Here is an 18,086-nt window from a genome sequence, read left to right as displayed (position 1 = left end):
AGGCCCAATTTTGAAAACGCTTATGCATGTCATGGCCTTAATTTTGCTTCTGCTTTAGTTTTAGTGAAATCATTAAATGGATGTTCACAACAATAAAGTTAAGTTCACATTTGTTTGCAGGATTAAGGTCTCAGAATACAGAAAGAGCAATTGGCTATTGGCTCAGACAACAAAAATAATGGTGACACCAGTTACAATCTTCTGAAACTTCGGATACAGTTAGTAAACAATTTGAAACTCTGTAGAAAGTAGTAATACAAAACAGTTGTCCAAGTTCAAAAATTGTTTTGTAACCACCACCATACTGTCTGAGGTATACAGAGACAAAGGAGGAAAGAAAAAATAACTCATGCTTTAGCTTCCCAATGACATCACTCAAAGTTCCCAGACAGTGGGCAAAACCCTGGCCTCACTGGACTTTAATATGTATTAGCTAAAGTGATGATATGCTGGATTATTAGTGTTTGCACTGATAGTACATCAAGTTGACCAATCATAATTATAAATTATCTCTACGCAATGAACTTGATAGATATGTAATTTATACCAATACTAATTCCATCAATTTCTAAGGTATCTCATTAGAAACCTGCAGTGTTAAACAAAAATGTATAGATTCTGACAAGTCTTGGACTAATATATCTAAAATCTTGTGCCAGATAAGCAGGTGTACTCATTTTAGATTTTAAGGAAATACCTACCACACCCACTTCCTTCAAAGCTGAAGTCATAGAGATAACTGGTGTACTGGGTTTCAATGGAAGTTGTGGTTTGGCAGGAGGTCCTCCAGGTTCTTGTTGCCCAAGGATAGAACTAGCCACAGCTGCCATCACATTAAAAGGCACCATAGGATTCTTTACCCCTTTGGCTTCCAACTGTGTTTAAAAAAAAAAAAGCCATTGTATTTTACGTAAGTCAACAAAAATAGTATAGGTTGAAACTCTCTAGTCTGGCAACATCCATGGTCCAGGATGATTTTAGTTACCCCAATGTTCACTTACTATGGCTATGGCTAAATTTCCCACAGTCCCATAAAGTTTGTTTCCTGCTACCAGTTCTGTGTCTCAGTGTTCTGTGCTATTATTTACCGTATTTTCCGGTGTATAAGACGACTTTTTATGCTAAAAAACATCCCCCAAAAATTGGGGGTCATCTTATATGCCGGGGCTTTTCTCGCCCCGGAGGACACAGACTGCGGGACCTCGTGGTCCCGCTGCCTGTGTACTCCGGGGTGAGAAAAGCTGCTCCGCGTCTCCCTGGTCTGCAGACCAGGAAGACGTGGAGCGAAGCCGCGGAGGGGCTCCGGCAGCGGGGCAGCCCAGACGCGCCACGGCTGGCCCGCTGCCAGCGTCCTCAGAGGCTTTGCTCCCAGTGCCCCTGGTCTGCTGTATCAGAGGCAGCAGCATGGGGGTCAGGGGGTGTCATGTTACTGAATTTGAGGAAAGCAGCCAGATCACTGCTGCACCCATAGGTGGGGGTGTTGGCCCCAGGAAATGGTATAAAAGGGGGTCCATGTGGGGTGTTGAATAGAAGCTTACTGATCTGCTGATCCTGTGTACGCTATTCATGTGATTGTATAATGTCTGTGTGTGTAGTTAGGAATCTGTAATCTGTGTGGATACTGAATATTTCTCTGAATGTGGTTGAGCATTGGGCAGAGCCCAGCCTATGGACATGCTAATTAGCGAGGCCCTGTGGAACAATGGCACTCAATGGGCCAAGGACACACCTAAAGCATGAGGGCGGACACCTGAGAGCTGCCAGCAGGGAACACAGAGGAATAAGCCGTGGGCCAGGTGACCTGCTGTAGCCAAGAAGAGACCAGGAAGGAGGGATAAATAGGCCATGTGGCGGACTCCATCTTGGTCTTCAGCTCAGCACTTCATCCCAGAGGCAGCAATGCAGGGATCGAAGAGCCAGAAAGACCTGTGGACCCATTCTGATCCTAGGATGTGCAACAAGGACTTTTAAACCAGCAGCTGTAACATCTCTGCTAGAGCCTGCATCAAGAACTGGGAGATTCGATGCATGTAATGTACTATTCTTTAACAACCTTACTCTCATGCTTTTCTTTATTGTAGTAATAAACCTTTAGTTGCTAGATGCTAAAGGATTGGCTCAGCGTGATTTCTGGGTAAGGTCCAGAGGGTAAATTGACCAGGGATCTGTGGCTGGTTTCTTGGAACCGGCCAGAACTTGTTCGGGGTAGGTGGGATTGGGTTCCAAGACCCCCCACCGGTGTATGAGGCCCGGGGCCATCTGGGGCACAGATATTGCTGGAGTGTCAGAAGGGTTTTGCTCGTGAGGCTTCAGGCAGGCTGCTGAAGCGCTCTGTGGGACTGGTTTGTGGCCTGTTTGGAGAGGTCACCAGTCTGGGGGCTGTAAGGAGCCCCGGATTTGAGCAATTCGCCCTGAGCGGACGCCCTCAGCTGTGCCCAGACTGGCCCAGTCAGTCACAGGGGGGCAGGCGGGAGCTGGTTCATGAGAGCAGCTGGTTTAAAAAGGTAGCAGTGAGGGGCAGCAGCAGCTTCTGTCTACAGAGGCAGCAAGGGGAATGCATGTAGTTGACAGGTAACCCAGGCTTTTTTGTTAATTTTGTAGCTGACTACACTATGATAACCCTAGTGGAAACCAGTTAAAATCCCTTATAATCACTGTTGTTCATTCATTAAAGATTTTATAATAGTTGAGCACAGCTTATCAACTGACAAATTCCTAGGCAGTATAAAAGGGACAAATAATTTCACGTTTCATGCTTCCTAAACAGTTCACCAGCTGTACTCTTTCAATATTTCCTACTTACGAGTATCAAAGCACTTTCCTTTTATGTTATTTTACCAATATGACTTTTTACTCCAAAGTTTTTATGACTAAAACAGCATATCTTGTAATCGTACATAAAATAGTACAATAGAACAACAGTAAATATTTCAATAGGATCCTAATGATTTTTTTAAGTTTAGTAGTTTTTTTAAACTTAAGCCAAAATTTTCATATCAGGGTGCCAGAAATTAAGATGATACCTAAGAGCACTCTGACTTTTGTGAGAGAGAGTTCAGTTTTAGCAGTCAAAACTAAAATTACTGAATTTGAAAATCTTGGGCTTGATATTTTAGTCATATGAAGAAAAAAAGTTAACTCTATACTCTTCGCTCAAAGACAGAGTCTGAGGAGCTGTCATTCCAAATATAATAGATATTGTGTAAAAGCTAATTTTTTTCTTACATGTTCTTCCCATGCTTTCTTCTCTCTTTCATATGCCTCTCTTCTCTTTCGCTCTAGTTGCTCTTTGAGAACTGCAGCTCGTGCGTTTGCTTGGGCCTACACATAAGAAAAAAAATAGGCTTCAATCCAATGCAGCAGTTCTTCAACTTCTTCATTCTGTAGACTGCTTCAAATGAAACACCACAGATGCTCAGTTCAATTCTCAATATATGCCACTTGTCATATTTGACATGCAAACTACTAAGTACGACACATGAAATTCATACAAAAGTTCCACAAACAAGTTGGTGAACTAAATAAGTAAACCCTAAGTTTTTTAAAAAACCATCCTGTTTCAAACATATTTTAAAAGGAGAGAATTTCAAAATGTACTTGTACACTTTTTATGCAAACAAAATGGAAACTAAAACCTTGAACTAAAGGAGCTCAAAGATGAAATTTTCAGTACAGAAATCCAAGATGATCGTTTACTCAGAAAACCTTACTTATGTGAAAACAAGCATTAAATAAAACAATTTTCATTTATGTATATAATACATATACAGCAAAGACCAAAATAAGTTGCTTTAATCTTAACAAAACAGTCACATTTGTTTTCACATTGCACATTTTCCCAATAACTTTAAAGGACATACACTTATTGTTAGAAGAAATTATGGAGCAGAATTCAGACCAAAAGCTCTTAGCTTTGTATACGCCCTGTAGTTTGCTAAAGAAATGCAATTTTGAAATTAAGCTCTGAAGCCTTAGTCACAACTATGTGTGTGACAGGCCTGAAGACAAAGCACGTAAGAGCATCTGCAAAGTCTTTCCATGCCTGTGTTCAATTAACTCAATCCCCACTCAAAAAAGCCCACCTCACTAGGCAGATTACTCATGGTGCACTGAGTCTTCATCATTTCCCTCATCACATTTCCCATCATGCCCACACCAAACTGAATAATAGTAAGAATAGTTTCACTAAAAACGTAGCTTGCTTTTTTTTAAATATATGTCAAACTGTGACTAAAAAATAAGCTTAAGAATGGAATTTATGTTAATTAATAGTTTTGCTACTGCAATGAGGTAAAATTCAAAGTACAGTAAAACTCCGATGGTCCGGCATCTGATGGTCCGGCACTCCTGATGGTCCGGCACCATCAGGAACCCGGAAGAGCTCCAGGCAGCCAGACCATTGGAGCTGCTCTGCCCCCAGCTTCCCCGATTCAGCCGCTGCTGAAACTGACCAGCGGCTGAATCGGGGAAGCAGGGGGCAGAGCAGCTGGGGTGCTGTCGGGTAAGTCCCATAGCGCTGCTCCTCGGGGCTGCGGGACCCAACCCGGCAGCACCCCAGCTGTCCCCGATTCAGCCGCTGCTGAAACTGACCCCCAAGCACCTACTCCTGCTCTCCCTCTTGCTGCCTCTAATAGAGAGGCACCAAGGCGGGGTTGGAGCAACTAGTCTAGTCAACTAGTTGCTTACATCCCTACACGTACCTACTGCAGATGATAACTGTACCACTGTTATATATAGCCTGATACAAACCAAATAGAAGAATTTTAAGGAATTTACTCTAAACCTCCCTCCCCCCCCCCGTTACCTTCAGTGCTTCAATTTTTTTGCGTCTCAATTCTGCTTCTTCATTTGCTTCTTGTGCATCAGATCCAGCAGCTTCATTCTGAATATAAAGGAAGAGTTCTTAAAAGTCACAGCTAGCTCACAGATTTATACATCTGAAGGGACCACTGTGATCAGCTTGTCCGATTACCTATGTAACACAGGCAGTAACATTTCACTCACTAATTCCTGCATCAAGGTCAATCACTTATGGTTGAACTGGAAAGCATCCTTTAGGAATAAATCTAGTCCAAATTTAAAGTTTGGAATTTTTACGAAGTAGTAAAAAATAATTATTTTAAAAAGTACTCCATGTATGAAAACTCCTTTTAATCTAGTTACACTATAAATATATTCAGCATGTGTTTCTATTAAGAGCAATAAACACATTAACACAATATTATGGTTAATGTGTTTAACATCATGCTTAGCATCATGAAATTGGAAAATTAAGCATGAATGTACAACTTGAACCCTGTCTGTATGCATTACAAAGTCATCTCTAATTATGCCATCACATACTGTTAGTCTGTATTTAACATAGAAGTATTTTTGAAAAAGGCAGCAGATGGGCCAAAGTCTGAGGTATGGTCATTACCTAAGCACAGCAAGCACCTATTAAGGGGTGCACAAGCATTACAAGTCAGGCATACGTTAAACCTTAGGGATTTAGCTTCTGCCATCATATCATAGCTAGAGTCTGTTAATGGAGGCAAACCTCATGCTTACTAACTAGAAGAGAAACTGTATGCACCACTGGGCAACTAAAAAAAATCTAACGGAGAACTAAATACTAGTAAGGTGGCAGAGAAGTAGGCATACACAAGAATTTTGTTTCAGAGACACAAAGAATAAAAAGGAATTGAGACACAAATGGGCCTTCTTCTCCCTTTATATAAAGCCCTCTGCAGATACAAGATTTGTATCTAGAACCTTGCAAATTTGTGGATATCTGCTTTGAAAATCCACAGATCACTTTTTACAGATGCGGATATCAATTTTGTATCTGCATCCATATCCATATCCACAAAATGAGCCAAGGATATCCACATTAATATCCATAGATGCAGTTACCTGCAATACCTATAGATTTGCAGGGCTCTATCTTTATGCCTTAAGAAGTAATGAGGTATGAGGCCATCCAGGATATAGTTGTGGCCCCATAAACATTTCTGGTCCAAAGAATCAGATCTCATGCACGTGAGACACAAGCACACCAGAAGTGGAAGCCATATCATAGAATCATAGAATAATAGGACTGGAAGGGACCTCAAGAGGTCATCGAGTCCAGCCCCCCGCCCTCAAGGCAGGACCAAGCTCCACCTACACCATCCCTGACAGATGTCTATCTAACCTGTTCTTAAATATCTCCAGAGAGGGAGATTCCACCACCTCCCTTGGCAATTTATTCCAATATTTGACCACCCTGACAGTTAGGAATGTTTTCCTAATGTCCAATCTAAACCTCCCTTGCTGCACTTTAAGCCCATTACTCCTTGTCCTGTCCTCAGAAACCAAGAGGAACAAATTTTCTCCTTCCTCCTTGTGACACCCTTTTAGATATTTGAAAACCGCTATCATGTCCCCCCTTTGCATGTCCCCCCTCAAGTATGAACAATTACTTGAGGAAGCCACATGAATGTAAGTGAAACCAGTGTTCTAATGCATATACAAAGGGTTCAGACGTCATATTGAGATGTTGATCTTAACTTTCAGATTTTATGACTTGAGTGCTTAACTGTAAAATCGTACACTGCACTGGACAGTTCTTTCACATTGCATTTCCATGGAGTTTTCAAAATTCCACATATTTTTAAAGGAAAGAGTGCTCAGCACAAATACCAATAAATGCAAACAGTGCTTTATGAACATCATTGATAAACTTCAAACTTGTAGAAAGTAAAAGTTTGATTAGCAAATTTAACATTTTCACATCTGATACAGCTTTAAGATCAATTTAAAAATTCTTAAGATTTACTCAGCTTTTTTAGCCCTTGCAATGCTCTCAGGTTCCTTGATTGTAACCCTGGATTACGGGAAGTTTTTTTGGCAATTTAAACTGACCCAAATCAATTTCCTTTTAAAATCTGTTGATGGTGTTTAAATGCCTTTAATCCATAAGAACAACATACACAAATTAAGGATATAGCAAGAATATCTAAAAGGATATCTAAAAGGGTGTCATAAGGAGGAGGGAAAGAATTTATTCATCTTGACCTCTGAGGATAGAACAAGAAGCAATGGGCTTAAACTGCAGCAAGGGAGGTTTAGGTTCGACATTAGGAAAAAGTTCCAAACTGTCAGGGTAGTTAAACACTGGAATAAATTGCCCAGGGAAGTTGTGGAATCTCCATCTATGGAGATATTTAAGAGTAGGTTAGCTAAATGTCTATCAGGAATGGTCTAGACAGTATTTGGTCCTGCCATGGGAGCAGGGGACTGGACTCGATGACCTCTCGAGGTCCCTTCCAGTCCTAGTATTCTATGATTCTAAGAAGGCAAAGCCAGAATAAAAATAAGTACTAGTAATCAAAGAGCACAAACTGTATTGTTTCCAACTTCAGATATTTGTACAATCCTGTTTAAAAAGATCATGGTTCCAGGCTTTTTTCATTTTTTTTTAAAAAAAGAAACTTTTGCATACTTACTCCACAAGGGCTAAATGGATCTCGTCACACGCAATGGAAAAAAAAAAAAAAAAGAGATTCATCTTTTGATAAACTTGACACGGAAAATATCAGCCTCAAAGGTGATTTTTTAAAAAGTGATCTATACCTGCTTAAAAAAGATCTCATGAGCAATATTCTATTCTGTTTACAACTAGCTCCTCAAAGCCTTTTGAATTGTTTCCATCTAACCTTTTCTCCACGAAGTTTAGCTTTAATCTGCTGGCGTTCATTGAAATTTTGAAGCCGGATCTGTCTTAATCTTGCCAAGTATTCCTATGTGAAAAAGGAAGCAAAATTTCAAATAGGAGGAAATTAAATATGTTCTGAATTTTGTATCTAAATTCCACAGAAAAGTCAAATAAAGGAAAAACTACTGCTATTGCTAAATTAACATGTATTAATTTCTAGAAGAAATTCAACTGATTTCTCCTTTAATTAAATTAATGAAAACTGTAACTAGTGTTCCACAATATTAAATTTGGTAGTTTTAAGATAAACAAGATTGGTAAAATCTGGGGATCTAGCAGTAGTTGTATTTATTACAATAGGAATGCAGGTACAGGTTCGGGGGCTTGTTTGTGTTTGGGGAATGTGTGTTTATTTAAAAAAAAGATAAATGATTTTTTAAAAAGGCTGATGTAGACAGCTGTAACTAAGAATACCGATCAACAAACTCTAGGACTATATACGTTAATATTTCCTGGGGATCAATGACATTTTTGTATTTGTTATGCATTATAAACCATGCGGGGGGAAAAATGAGGCAGAGGTAAAGTCAAAATGATGCTATTTTGAGATGAAGGTGGCAAACATGCAGATAGCATACCTCTTCCTCCTTGTTTCTCGATTTCCTTCCTCTTGAAGAATTGGGCCTGCCTCCATAGATAGCTGCCAGGTTTTGCAGTGTACCCTGTTCACCATTTAATGTATCAAGTTTAAGTATGGCTGGGGCCAGAACATTATCTAGCTTATCCAACAATAACTGCATGAAATTTCTTATGTTAAACATGGATGACTTTCCGCTCTTAGGAACTTCCCTGACAAAAGTCTTATTTAAGAGAAACATTTGACAGTAATAATAATAAAAAAAAATACTGAGTAACCAAAAAGAAAGCCTCAGCACAATCTATTAAATTAAATTTTATTTATATTTTTACCTATTTATTTATTTTTAGTGCCCTCTTCTGGTCTTCATGTGGGGCTAGTCTTCTTTTGCTAAATCTTTTATATTATAAAGTCTTCAGGGGTCTGGGATTTCTTTTTATTTGTCTTTTGCATCAGCTGTAGCACACAGCTGGCAATAATAATGCATTCTTTAGCTAAACATAGACTAACCTCTTTTTATTTTTGTTTTAAAAGTAAAATATTAATAGTTTATGAATATTTAATTCATATCTAAGGGTAAACTGTTTATTATATATTGTTCTAAGTATTCATTCTAGAATTTACTAGATTTAAGAAAAAAAACTTTTTTGTAAATTGGCCATTAGAAGCATATTTTGTTTTCCCCTTAACTTTCAAACTGCTGTTATACCAAAAAAGCAATAAAAGACATTTCTTGCTAAAAAACCATCTTTTGTCTAATGCTATACAATTAAAATGCTTGGTTTCAAGATATTGGTTAGAGAAAAACACGAAGAGCAAAAATGAACACTTTTACCCACTAATCATATTAGTATTAATATTGGCTACAGTAAATATTAAATCCTCTTAAATCAGAAAATCATAACTGTGAAAGAAAAGATAAATGTTTTGAAGTATAAAAATATTTAGATGCAGTGAAACTGCCTAGATTCCACATTCTGTTACTCACCTTCCTGTAACTGACATTCTTCGAGATGAGTGTCCATGGGTGTGCTCCACATTAGGTGTTGAGCATCCCAGCACTTCTCAATGGATTTTTCCTAGCAATGCATTGGGGGTCATGCATGCACAACACATGGGAGCCTCCCCCTGTGTTATTGCACATGCACAGCTGCTCCTCTCCTCCCCCCCCCAAAAAATTCCTTCTTTGTCCGGAACCCGGCAAAGACTGTGTCATATATGTTATCATTAAGGTATTCCGAAGTAGAGGGGAGGAAGGGAGGGTAGTGGAGCAACCCCAGGAACGCTCATCTCAAAGAATGTCAGTAACAGGAAGGTGAGTAACCTCCTTTTCTTCTTCGAGAGGAGTCCCTGAGGGTGCTCCACATTAGGTGACAACAAAGCAATATATTTATGGAGATAGGGACTTCGGATCAGCTAAGTATACCATTTGTAATATAGCTTTTGCTAGTTTAGTATCCTGGAGCAGTCCCAAAACAAGTACACAATGTTTTGCAAAAGTGTTCTCTGAAGACCACACAGCCGCTGCACGTGGCAGTGGAATTTTTCTCAGGTAAGCGGTGGATGTGGCAACCGCTTTTGTGGAGTGTGCCTGGATTGGAATTGGCAGAGGTAAGTCATTTAGCAAATAACAAGTAGTGATGCATTCCAATGTGATAATCTTTGATGAAATTTGTTTTCCCTTACTTACTATGATCTGCGATGGAGACAAAAAGTTGTGATGAGGATCTGAAAGGTTTGGCTCTGTCGATGTAGAAAGAGAGCCCTTCTGATATCTAGAGTGTGCATCTGAGCTTCAAATGCATTGGCGTGAGGCTTTGGAAAAAAATACCAGTAAGCATATCATTTGATTCATGTGAAAGAGGTGCACACCCCTGAAGTTAGAATTTAGGATGTGGCCACATTGTGACCTTATCTTTAAAAAAGATTGTGAAAGGTGGTTACGCCATGAGGGCTGCCATCTCGCTCACCCTACGGGCTCAGGTTATTGCTAGCAGGAATGCGGTCTTTAAAGATAAGTGGCGTAGGGAGCATGCTGCTATAGGTTCAAATGGAGGTTTGCGAGTGTTGTTAATACCAAGTGTAAGTCCCATGGTTCTCGAGGGGATGCCACCTCTGGGTATAGAGCCTGCAGGCCTTTCAGAAATTGCTTGGTTATTGGGTGTGCGAAGACTGCCGTGTCTTCCACTGGTACATGGAAGGTTGTAATGGCTGCTAGGTGAACACTGATAGAGCTGAGAGATGTGACTGTTTGAGGTGTAACAGATATTCCAAAATTGCAGAGAGAGGAGTATTTTGTGGCAGTATGTTACGAGAGGTTGCCCAGTGAATAGGATGCAGTAGGACATCATGGACCTGTTGGGAGCACTGGGGCTCTATGCCCATGAACCATCTAGGTACCACGCCTTGAGATAGAGTGTCCGAAATTGAAGGTGAGGATAAGTAATCCCTGCTTCGTGTCGAATGTCGGGATTGTTTGGAAGCATGATTGGTTGATGTTGTACCAACCTGTGTAGGAGGGAAAACCAGTTGTTGAAGCCAGCAGGGCATGATGAGAATGATTTTTGCTTCGTCCTTCAGAGTTTTTATGAGGACTCTGATGAGGAGAGGAAATGGGGGAAAGGCATAAAGCATTCCAAGTTCTAAGAAGAGCATCCCCGAGGGATTGTTTCCCCATTCCCACCCTGGTGCAATAGCTTGGGCATTTTTTGTTGGTTGCGCTGGCAAATAAGTCTGTGTCTGGGAAGCTCCATTGGTTGAATATGTCGTTGAGGAGTGCATAATCAAGTTCCCATTCATGTTCTTGTGGCAGGGCTCTGTCAAGGGCATCCGCTGTCTAACTGAGGACCCCAGGGAGGTGACACGCGGATATGCAGATGTCTCGGGCTAAACACCAATTCCCAAGTGCTATGGCTTTGAAGCATAGAGTCTGTGATTGAGCGCTGCCTTGCTTGTTTATATAAAACATGCATGCCATGTTGTCTGTATATATTCTTACGTGGATCCCCGTGACATGGGGAAGTAGTTCTTGGCATGCCAGGTGAACTGCCCTGAGTTTGAAGGCACTGATGTGAAGAATATTGTCTGCCAGGGACCATAGACCATGTGTTGTTCAGCCTTCCATGTGAGTGCCCCATTCCAGAAGGGATGCATCTGTACGATAATCTCAGTGAGGTCTAGGCTTCAAAAAAGGATGCCTATGCACAGGTTGGATGATGTTGTCCACCACTGTGGGGATGCTTTCACTGGATGGGGTAGCATGAGCATTTTGTTCATATGATGGACGTGTGGCTTGTATTTGAAGTGGAGACATATAATAAGAAGTCATGCATTTGGCACCACACGATTGCATGATGCCATGTGACCTAAGAGTTGAAGGTAGTCATGGGCCTTTACTATTGGCATCTCTTGAAGCGATTTTGCAAGTTGACTGATGTGAATGAATCTGTCAGTAAGCAAAGAGGCTCTGTCTGTGATCGAATTGAGCTGTGCTTCAATGAATTAGATTGTTTGGGTAGGCACGAGTATTGATTTGCTGTAATTTATTAGGAACCCTAATGAGTGAAGGCAGCTTAACACTATGATGGCATCTTGATGGCAGTGTTGTTCAATCCTTGCTTTGATAAGACATTCGTCTAAGTATGGATAGATCGTGACTCCTCATTTTCTGAGATGAGCAGAGACAACCATTAACACATTTGAAAATATGTGGGGTGCAGTGCAGAGGCTGAAGGGAAGGACCGTATTGGTAATGTTCGAGACCTAAAGTAAAATGAAGAAAACGTCTGAGACAGTCAAACTGATATATGAAAATATGCATCCTGTAAGTCAAGAGAAGAAAACCAGTCACCAGATTCCAGAGCTGGAATAATGGTGTTCAGAGTGACCATTTTGAATTTGTTTCCTTATGTATTTATTTAGTAATCCAAGATTGAGGATTGGTCTCCAGCCGCCTGTTTTCTTTTCTATAAGGAAATAATGTGAGCAAAAACTGGTTCCGTGGAACTCCTTGGGCACTGGTTCTATGGCCTCTAGTTGGAGCAGGTGATCCACCTATTGTAGTATGATCTTGTAGGAGGCGTCTCTAAAGAGGTAAGGAACCCAGGGAGCCATTGAGCTCTGAGAAAATCTGGTTGTTGCAGATAAGCAGATATTATAGAGCCCTCCACATATGGCTGAGGTGAAAAGGCAGGCAACCCCTCTTCTTCATCCCCTGAGAGGGTGGAGGGAGAGTCAGAGTAGTCAGAGAATGGAGACTGAGGATATATCTTATGAGTGAGAATAGGCGAATGTAAAGTGGAAGAGATTGCCAGGTCCTCGTGATCCCTGTAGCTAATGAGGGGAGTATGCAGCACGGATACTGACTGCTCTGCTGAAGCAGCATTTGTGTCAGGGGCTGACCCTGGCAACGAGAGGGGTAGGGGGAAAAGGCACCATGAGGCTGAGCTGTGAGGAGATTCTTCAGTACCATGGTGGGAGTCGGAAGTGCTCCTCTGGATAGTGGGAGGGCAGTCGGTGCCATATTAGGCAGCGCGGTGTGTGAGGCAGGCACGGGGTGGCCTGTTGCCTTCATGACGGCAGCCTTTTTTGCATTTTTGAGCCCTTTCGGTGCTCGCCCGAAGTACCTCGGCAGTCAAACATGCTCATGCAATTAGTGCCCAAGCAGTCTGGCTTCTTGCCATCAGCGTGCCACTTTAGGGGCTGCTGAGCCATAGAGCTTGCCCTTGCCTTTGAGGGCTTAATGCAGGCACACACAGGTATGTTGTTTGCCCTTGTCTGAGAGGAGCATTTTAAGGCATAGTACTCTATCCTTGTGCGTTCGCGTTTTCAGCTTAGCGCAGTGCTGACAAGTCTTGCTGACAATGTGATTGTCTCAGGCACTTTACCCATTTATCGTGCTTATCGGATGTCAGCATTGTGTCCCTTGTGGAATGCATAGCATCTGAAGCCATGTGAGCACGTCGCAGTATTATTCAGAGAAAGCAGTTGGAAACTGCAGACATCTCCTTTTTCTTTTTTAAATATAACAAACAAGTAACAGAATTAACAAGTAACAAGAACTGTGAAGGTAAAACTAATTCTAAAAAACTACTGAAGGAAATAAATTGTGACAAGTCTGTATGAGAGCACTGAAGAGTTCCATCTGAAGCCAGGGATGGTAGAAAGAGACTGAAGGGAGGGAAGGCCAAGGCATGTGCAATGGCATGCATGGCCCCCAATGCACTGCTAAGAAAAATCTGTCAAGAAGCGCTGGGATGCTCAACACCTAATGTGAAGCAGCCCCAGAGACGCCTCTTGAAGAAGTAGTTAAAAATTCCTTAATTTAAGTATCAGTAATACAGGAATTGTGGCTAGGGTTGCTAGATGGTTTTGACAAAAATACCGGACACAAATGATCTCAGATGGGGGGGGGGGGGGGGGGGAAGGGTTACCAGCCACGGGGAGGAGTGGGGCTGGTCAAGAGGGGAGCGGGGGGAGCAGGAAGGATCCGGGGGAACTGGCTGGTGGGGAACAGGGCTGGGAGAGATTTGGGGGGGAGGCGGCACACGGGGGACCCTGTCGGCAGGGAGCAAGACTGGCCGGGAGGGGGTAGGGGGGAGCAGGGCTGGCTGGGGGGGAGTAGAGAGGGGTGGGAGGGGAAAACAGGCCAGTGGGAGCCAGACAGTGGGAAGCGGGGCTGGCCCAGGCACACACAGATCTCAAGTGCTGGCCTGTCCTGCTCATGGTCCCAGCAGAGCGCAGGGGCGGGTCCAGCCCCAGGGATTCCATCCCGCCCCCCGCTCTACTGAGTAGTTGCATACTGCGTGGCTGGTAGACACACTCACGCACCGTGAGCACTTCTACCAGCCAGGCAGTACACAACTATGTACTGATAATCATGATAATAATAAAACTTATTTAATTAGAAAATACTAGACATTTCTATGTCCAGTATTTTCTCAATTTGTTTCCCAGACAGAAAGCTCAAAAATCGGACTGTCTGGTTCAGAACTGGCAACCCTAACTGTGGCCCCAAACTAGTGAACCTTTATTCACACAACACTAACGTAAGACTTCTTGTGTGAAGAAAGGTTTTATGATAGTAATTTTTGCACAACACACACACTCACACTAATACAAAAAGTAAGGAAGCCAAAAATTAAACCAAGGACTTCACAATATAATAAAGCTCTTCAAGACAACTGCATAAAAACTTTAAAATTTCACATTTTTCAACATTTTTCTAGTTGTGCTTGAAATTTGAAAAACCTGAACAGTAATTCTAATTTGCACAGTCAGTCAATTCACTTAAGACTATCTTATAAGTAAAAAAATACATATTAAAATAAAATGCAAGTTCACATAATGAGATGTCCATGGGTGCATCATCAGAAGAAGGAATCGGATCTGGGACCTCTGCATCTAAAGATGTGTCTCTCTCCAGCTTGAGCTAAAAGTTGACTCTGAGTTAATAAATTGAGTTTTTTAATTAACAGAAATCACTGTATGGTCTAGCCACTAGAAAAGAATGTAGCACCACACTGGATGCAGGTTACATGCTCTGAATGGCTGAGGAAACTTTAGAGGTTCACCCACCTCAAATTCCTACAGAGGTTACTACTTTTAACACGGTATTTCATATTTTTAGTGATTGTGGGGATCAGATTGGAAACTTTTGTATTAAAGTAGTTCAAAGGCTGTAGTAGACTGTTATAAACCTTTGTGATTCAACCACTAGAGGAGGACTGCATAGTGCAAGGAAGAAGCCTGAGTTACCTAGGACCTGGCCATCTGCTAGGACCAGATTCAATTCTAATAATTATGACTAATAAAAAAGCCCTCGAAGTAAAAAAGGAGTGTTTCTAACCATTAACCTTTTCAAAACTACAGTAGCTGAGCTGAACGGATAGTTTTCCAAATATCATCACAAAGAAAAGGGGGGGGGGGACGATGGAGGGTAGAAAGGGAATTTCAATTCCCAACTTTTATACAGCTGGATAACACATAGTACCTATTGGCTTTACCTCAATTTTCGTAAGTGTGCTTTTCATGTTTATATTTAAATTAGCTCAAAATTAATCTGGTGGCTTTGGAGGCATGGTGTTTCAGATCAGAAGTTGTCTCTAAGTAAGAAAGAAACTGGAAATAAAAGCTTTAAGAATTTAGGTATGTAATTGGACACAGTGCATAGTGCTTCACTCACTGTTTCATAGTTGAAGTCCTCCCAGAATATGAATATTAGAACACTATACAGCAAGGATTTGAATTTCATAATGCTAAATAGCAAATTTATCTAGGCAGAAACACAACTCACAGTAGGGATGGTTGAGGGAGCTGCAGATTCAGTTATTGAGCTCTAGACTTTTAGCTTACGTATGATCTACATTAACTACATTTATCTGAAATCTGGTTTGATATCTTAGTTTATGACTTTCAAATAGCTTCACTTAACTCCTAAAAAGCCAATGTTCACATCATTAAATCTCATATAGTAAGTAGGCAATGTTGCTGATTTCTTCATTACATTAACTGCAACCAAGGCCAATTACTGAATGAATAATGAACACTGAACTCATCTCTGAACAGTTAGCCTTGTCCTAAATAAATGTAGATCATGTGTGTCATAAAGGTCACTTGCTGATATGAGTTATGATTTTGAAAGGTAGCATCTGTCATGTCATCTTAAGACAAAGACACTAACAAACTTCTTAAGCATGCTTCACACTACCTTAGGGTGTCTACACTAGCCCCCTAGTTCGAACTAGGGAAGGCTAATGTAGGCATTCGAAATTGCAAATCAAGCCCAGGATTTATTCCTCCTGCAAGGAGGTTTAACAGGTAGTTTGATTTAGGGCTTTAATTCGAAATACCGGGTCCCTGTTGCGTGTAGACGCGGGCAGTTAGTCCGGACTTGTAAATTTCAAAAAATGGCGACCAGCTGGGAAGATGCAAATCAAGCGTGGGATATTTAAATGCCTACATTAGTCTCCCTAGTTCAAACTAGGGGGCTAGTGTAGACATACCCTCACACATCAGCAAAGTTAAGTATAGTAATCATCAACATTAAAGTAAAGATACACAAGGAATCTGCCTGCTGGCAGCAAAATTAACCCTGAAATCCAAAAGTGCCCAGTAAACAGTACTCAGTAGGACCTGAGTAAAAGGACTCATTAGCAACATTGTCATCCCTTCCACCCAATTGCAACCAGCTCCACCTGGGTCTAAGGACAATAGTATTCTAACAGGATTCCTGACTTGGTTGCATTTGTGGTGTGGACTGGTCTTAGAAAACTCAAATCCCACTGCCAATTCAAAACTAAACGTAGATCAACAGAACAGTGTATTAGTCCTAAGTAAACTCAAGTTATATCATACAGCTGAAGTATTGTAAAATCTTTCTAAAGGTGTATTACATTTATAACCAACAACCATTTGAACCCAAAAGGTAATTCATTCACATGTTTTGCCACTGTTTAAAAGTTTTAACCATCATTAAAAGTTAAAACTTGTTGATTTTAACTTTGATGTTGAAGAATTTATACATATGTTTAAAGCATATTCAGTAAAAATGCGTCTAATGCATTTTATTTAAAAATAACTTAATATACAAATGGGTTATTTTAAAATATCAAATGAGCGAAGCAGAGACATTACACTGGACAAACTTACCCTAAACTGCAAAATGCTGAACTATGCATACAGTTTTCATCGTTAATTTTAAATGTACCTATCAATGTAAACATTCTTTTCCAGTTCTTATCTCCTTACATTTATAACTTCAAAATAAATTTTAACAACTCCAACAATATGCAACTGTTACTAGAAGATATATCTACAAAAGTTAACCATAAAACCAGAATATCAATGGTTGGAAAATGAAACATTACATTTCACGTTTCAAAAGGATATATATTCATATCTTACAATCAATACAGAAAATAAATATGAAGACCAAATCCCGTACCATATGTCCCTCGGCACGAGCTTTGTTTTGCATAGCTTCCCTCTTTCGTTGCCAGAATTCTTCAACTTGTTTTGCTCTTTCTGCTGCTACCCATCCTCTTTGCCTGAGTAATTGGAACATACACCAATTAAAAGTTTCTGAATGCCACATTCAAAATGAACGTGTTAACATATAGTAAGTGGAGAACAAACTCAACGTTCTGTGACGGCACCACTCAGCAGAACCTTTTACCAGACAAAACACAAGCACAGACTTTTCACAAAAGGAAATTGCCAGGAAATTCACTTGGTTTGTCCCCACTTTTGAAAAAGCCATTACAACCCACAAAGTTTTCCAAACACACAGTAGGGATCTTGCAACTTTAATAATGTAGTTATTTCTATAGTTATTCCAGAGATTGTCAAATTGTGGTGTGCGGATCACTAAACTGTCCACTGGCTGAATCTTCTCTCCAACTGCCAAACTTCATTAAAAGGCAGTCAAAAATACAATACTTTAATGTATAAGCATAACTGCTGTAGTTGCCAACGTGTATTATGTAACAGCAAATGGGAGGTAGCCAATGCAAGCCTGACGGGAACAGGGAACGGTGTGTGAGATAATCTCTGTATTAAGATGTGGTCTAGCTGTTGGAAAAGTTTGATAACTACTCGTCATTTCATATTTACTCATTTTGGCAATAAAGAAATTCTGCCTCAATACTATATCACCGAACCATATTAGCTCATAATACAATTTTGCAACACAAATGTTTTCCGAAAAAGAAAACTGTTTTTCCATTTTTGAGACAGAAGGGAAGACAACATGGCTGTGATGGCAAAAGTAAC

The 18,086-nt window shown here is 40.7% G+C and overlaps 1 protein-coding gene across 9 annotated transcripts in view; it reads right to left on the bottom strand.

Moving 5' to 3' along the window:
* Positions 1-18,086, bottom strand: part of NEK1 (NIMA related kinase 1) — a 150,242-nt gene that overhangs the window by 50,208 nt on the left and 81,948 nt on the right. For 7 of the 9 annotated variants that reach the window (XM_025185930.3, XM_075931131.2, XM_006111681.5 and 4 more), the window contains 6 exons: positions 17,260-17,362; positions 8,317-8,400; positions 7,680-7,763; positions 4,805-4,882; positions 3,226-3,321; positions 702-875 (listed from right to left, as the gene is read on the bottom strand). In XM_025185930.3, coding sequence (XP_025041715.3) covers positions 702-875; positions 3,226-3,321; positions 4,805-4,882; positions 7,680-7,763; positions 8,317-8,400; positions 17,260-17,362 — 619 coding nt within the window. The remainder of the gene's footprint in view (positions 1-701; positions 876-3,225; positions 3,322-4,804; positions 4,883-7,679; positions 7,764-8,316; positions 8,401-17,259; positions 17,363-18,086) is intronic. The other 2 variants (XM_006111680.5, XM_006111684.5) reach the window with 1 other exon arrangement.

This window comes from Pelodiscus sinensis, chromosome 4 (assembly GCF_052426305.1).
Source record: "Pelodiscus sinensis isolate ZL-2025 chromosome 4, ASM5242630v1, whole genome shotgun sequence".
Lineage (NCBI taxonomy): Eukaryota > Metazoa > Chordata > Testudines > Trionychidae > Pelodiscus > Pelodiscus sinensis.
This window is presented reverse-complemented; position numbering and strand designations above follow the sequence as displayed.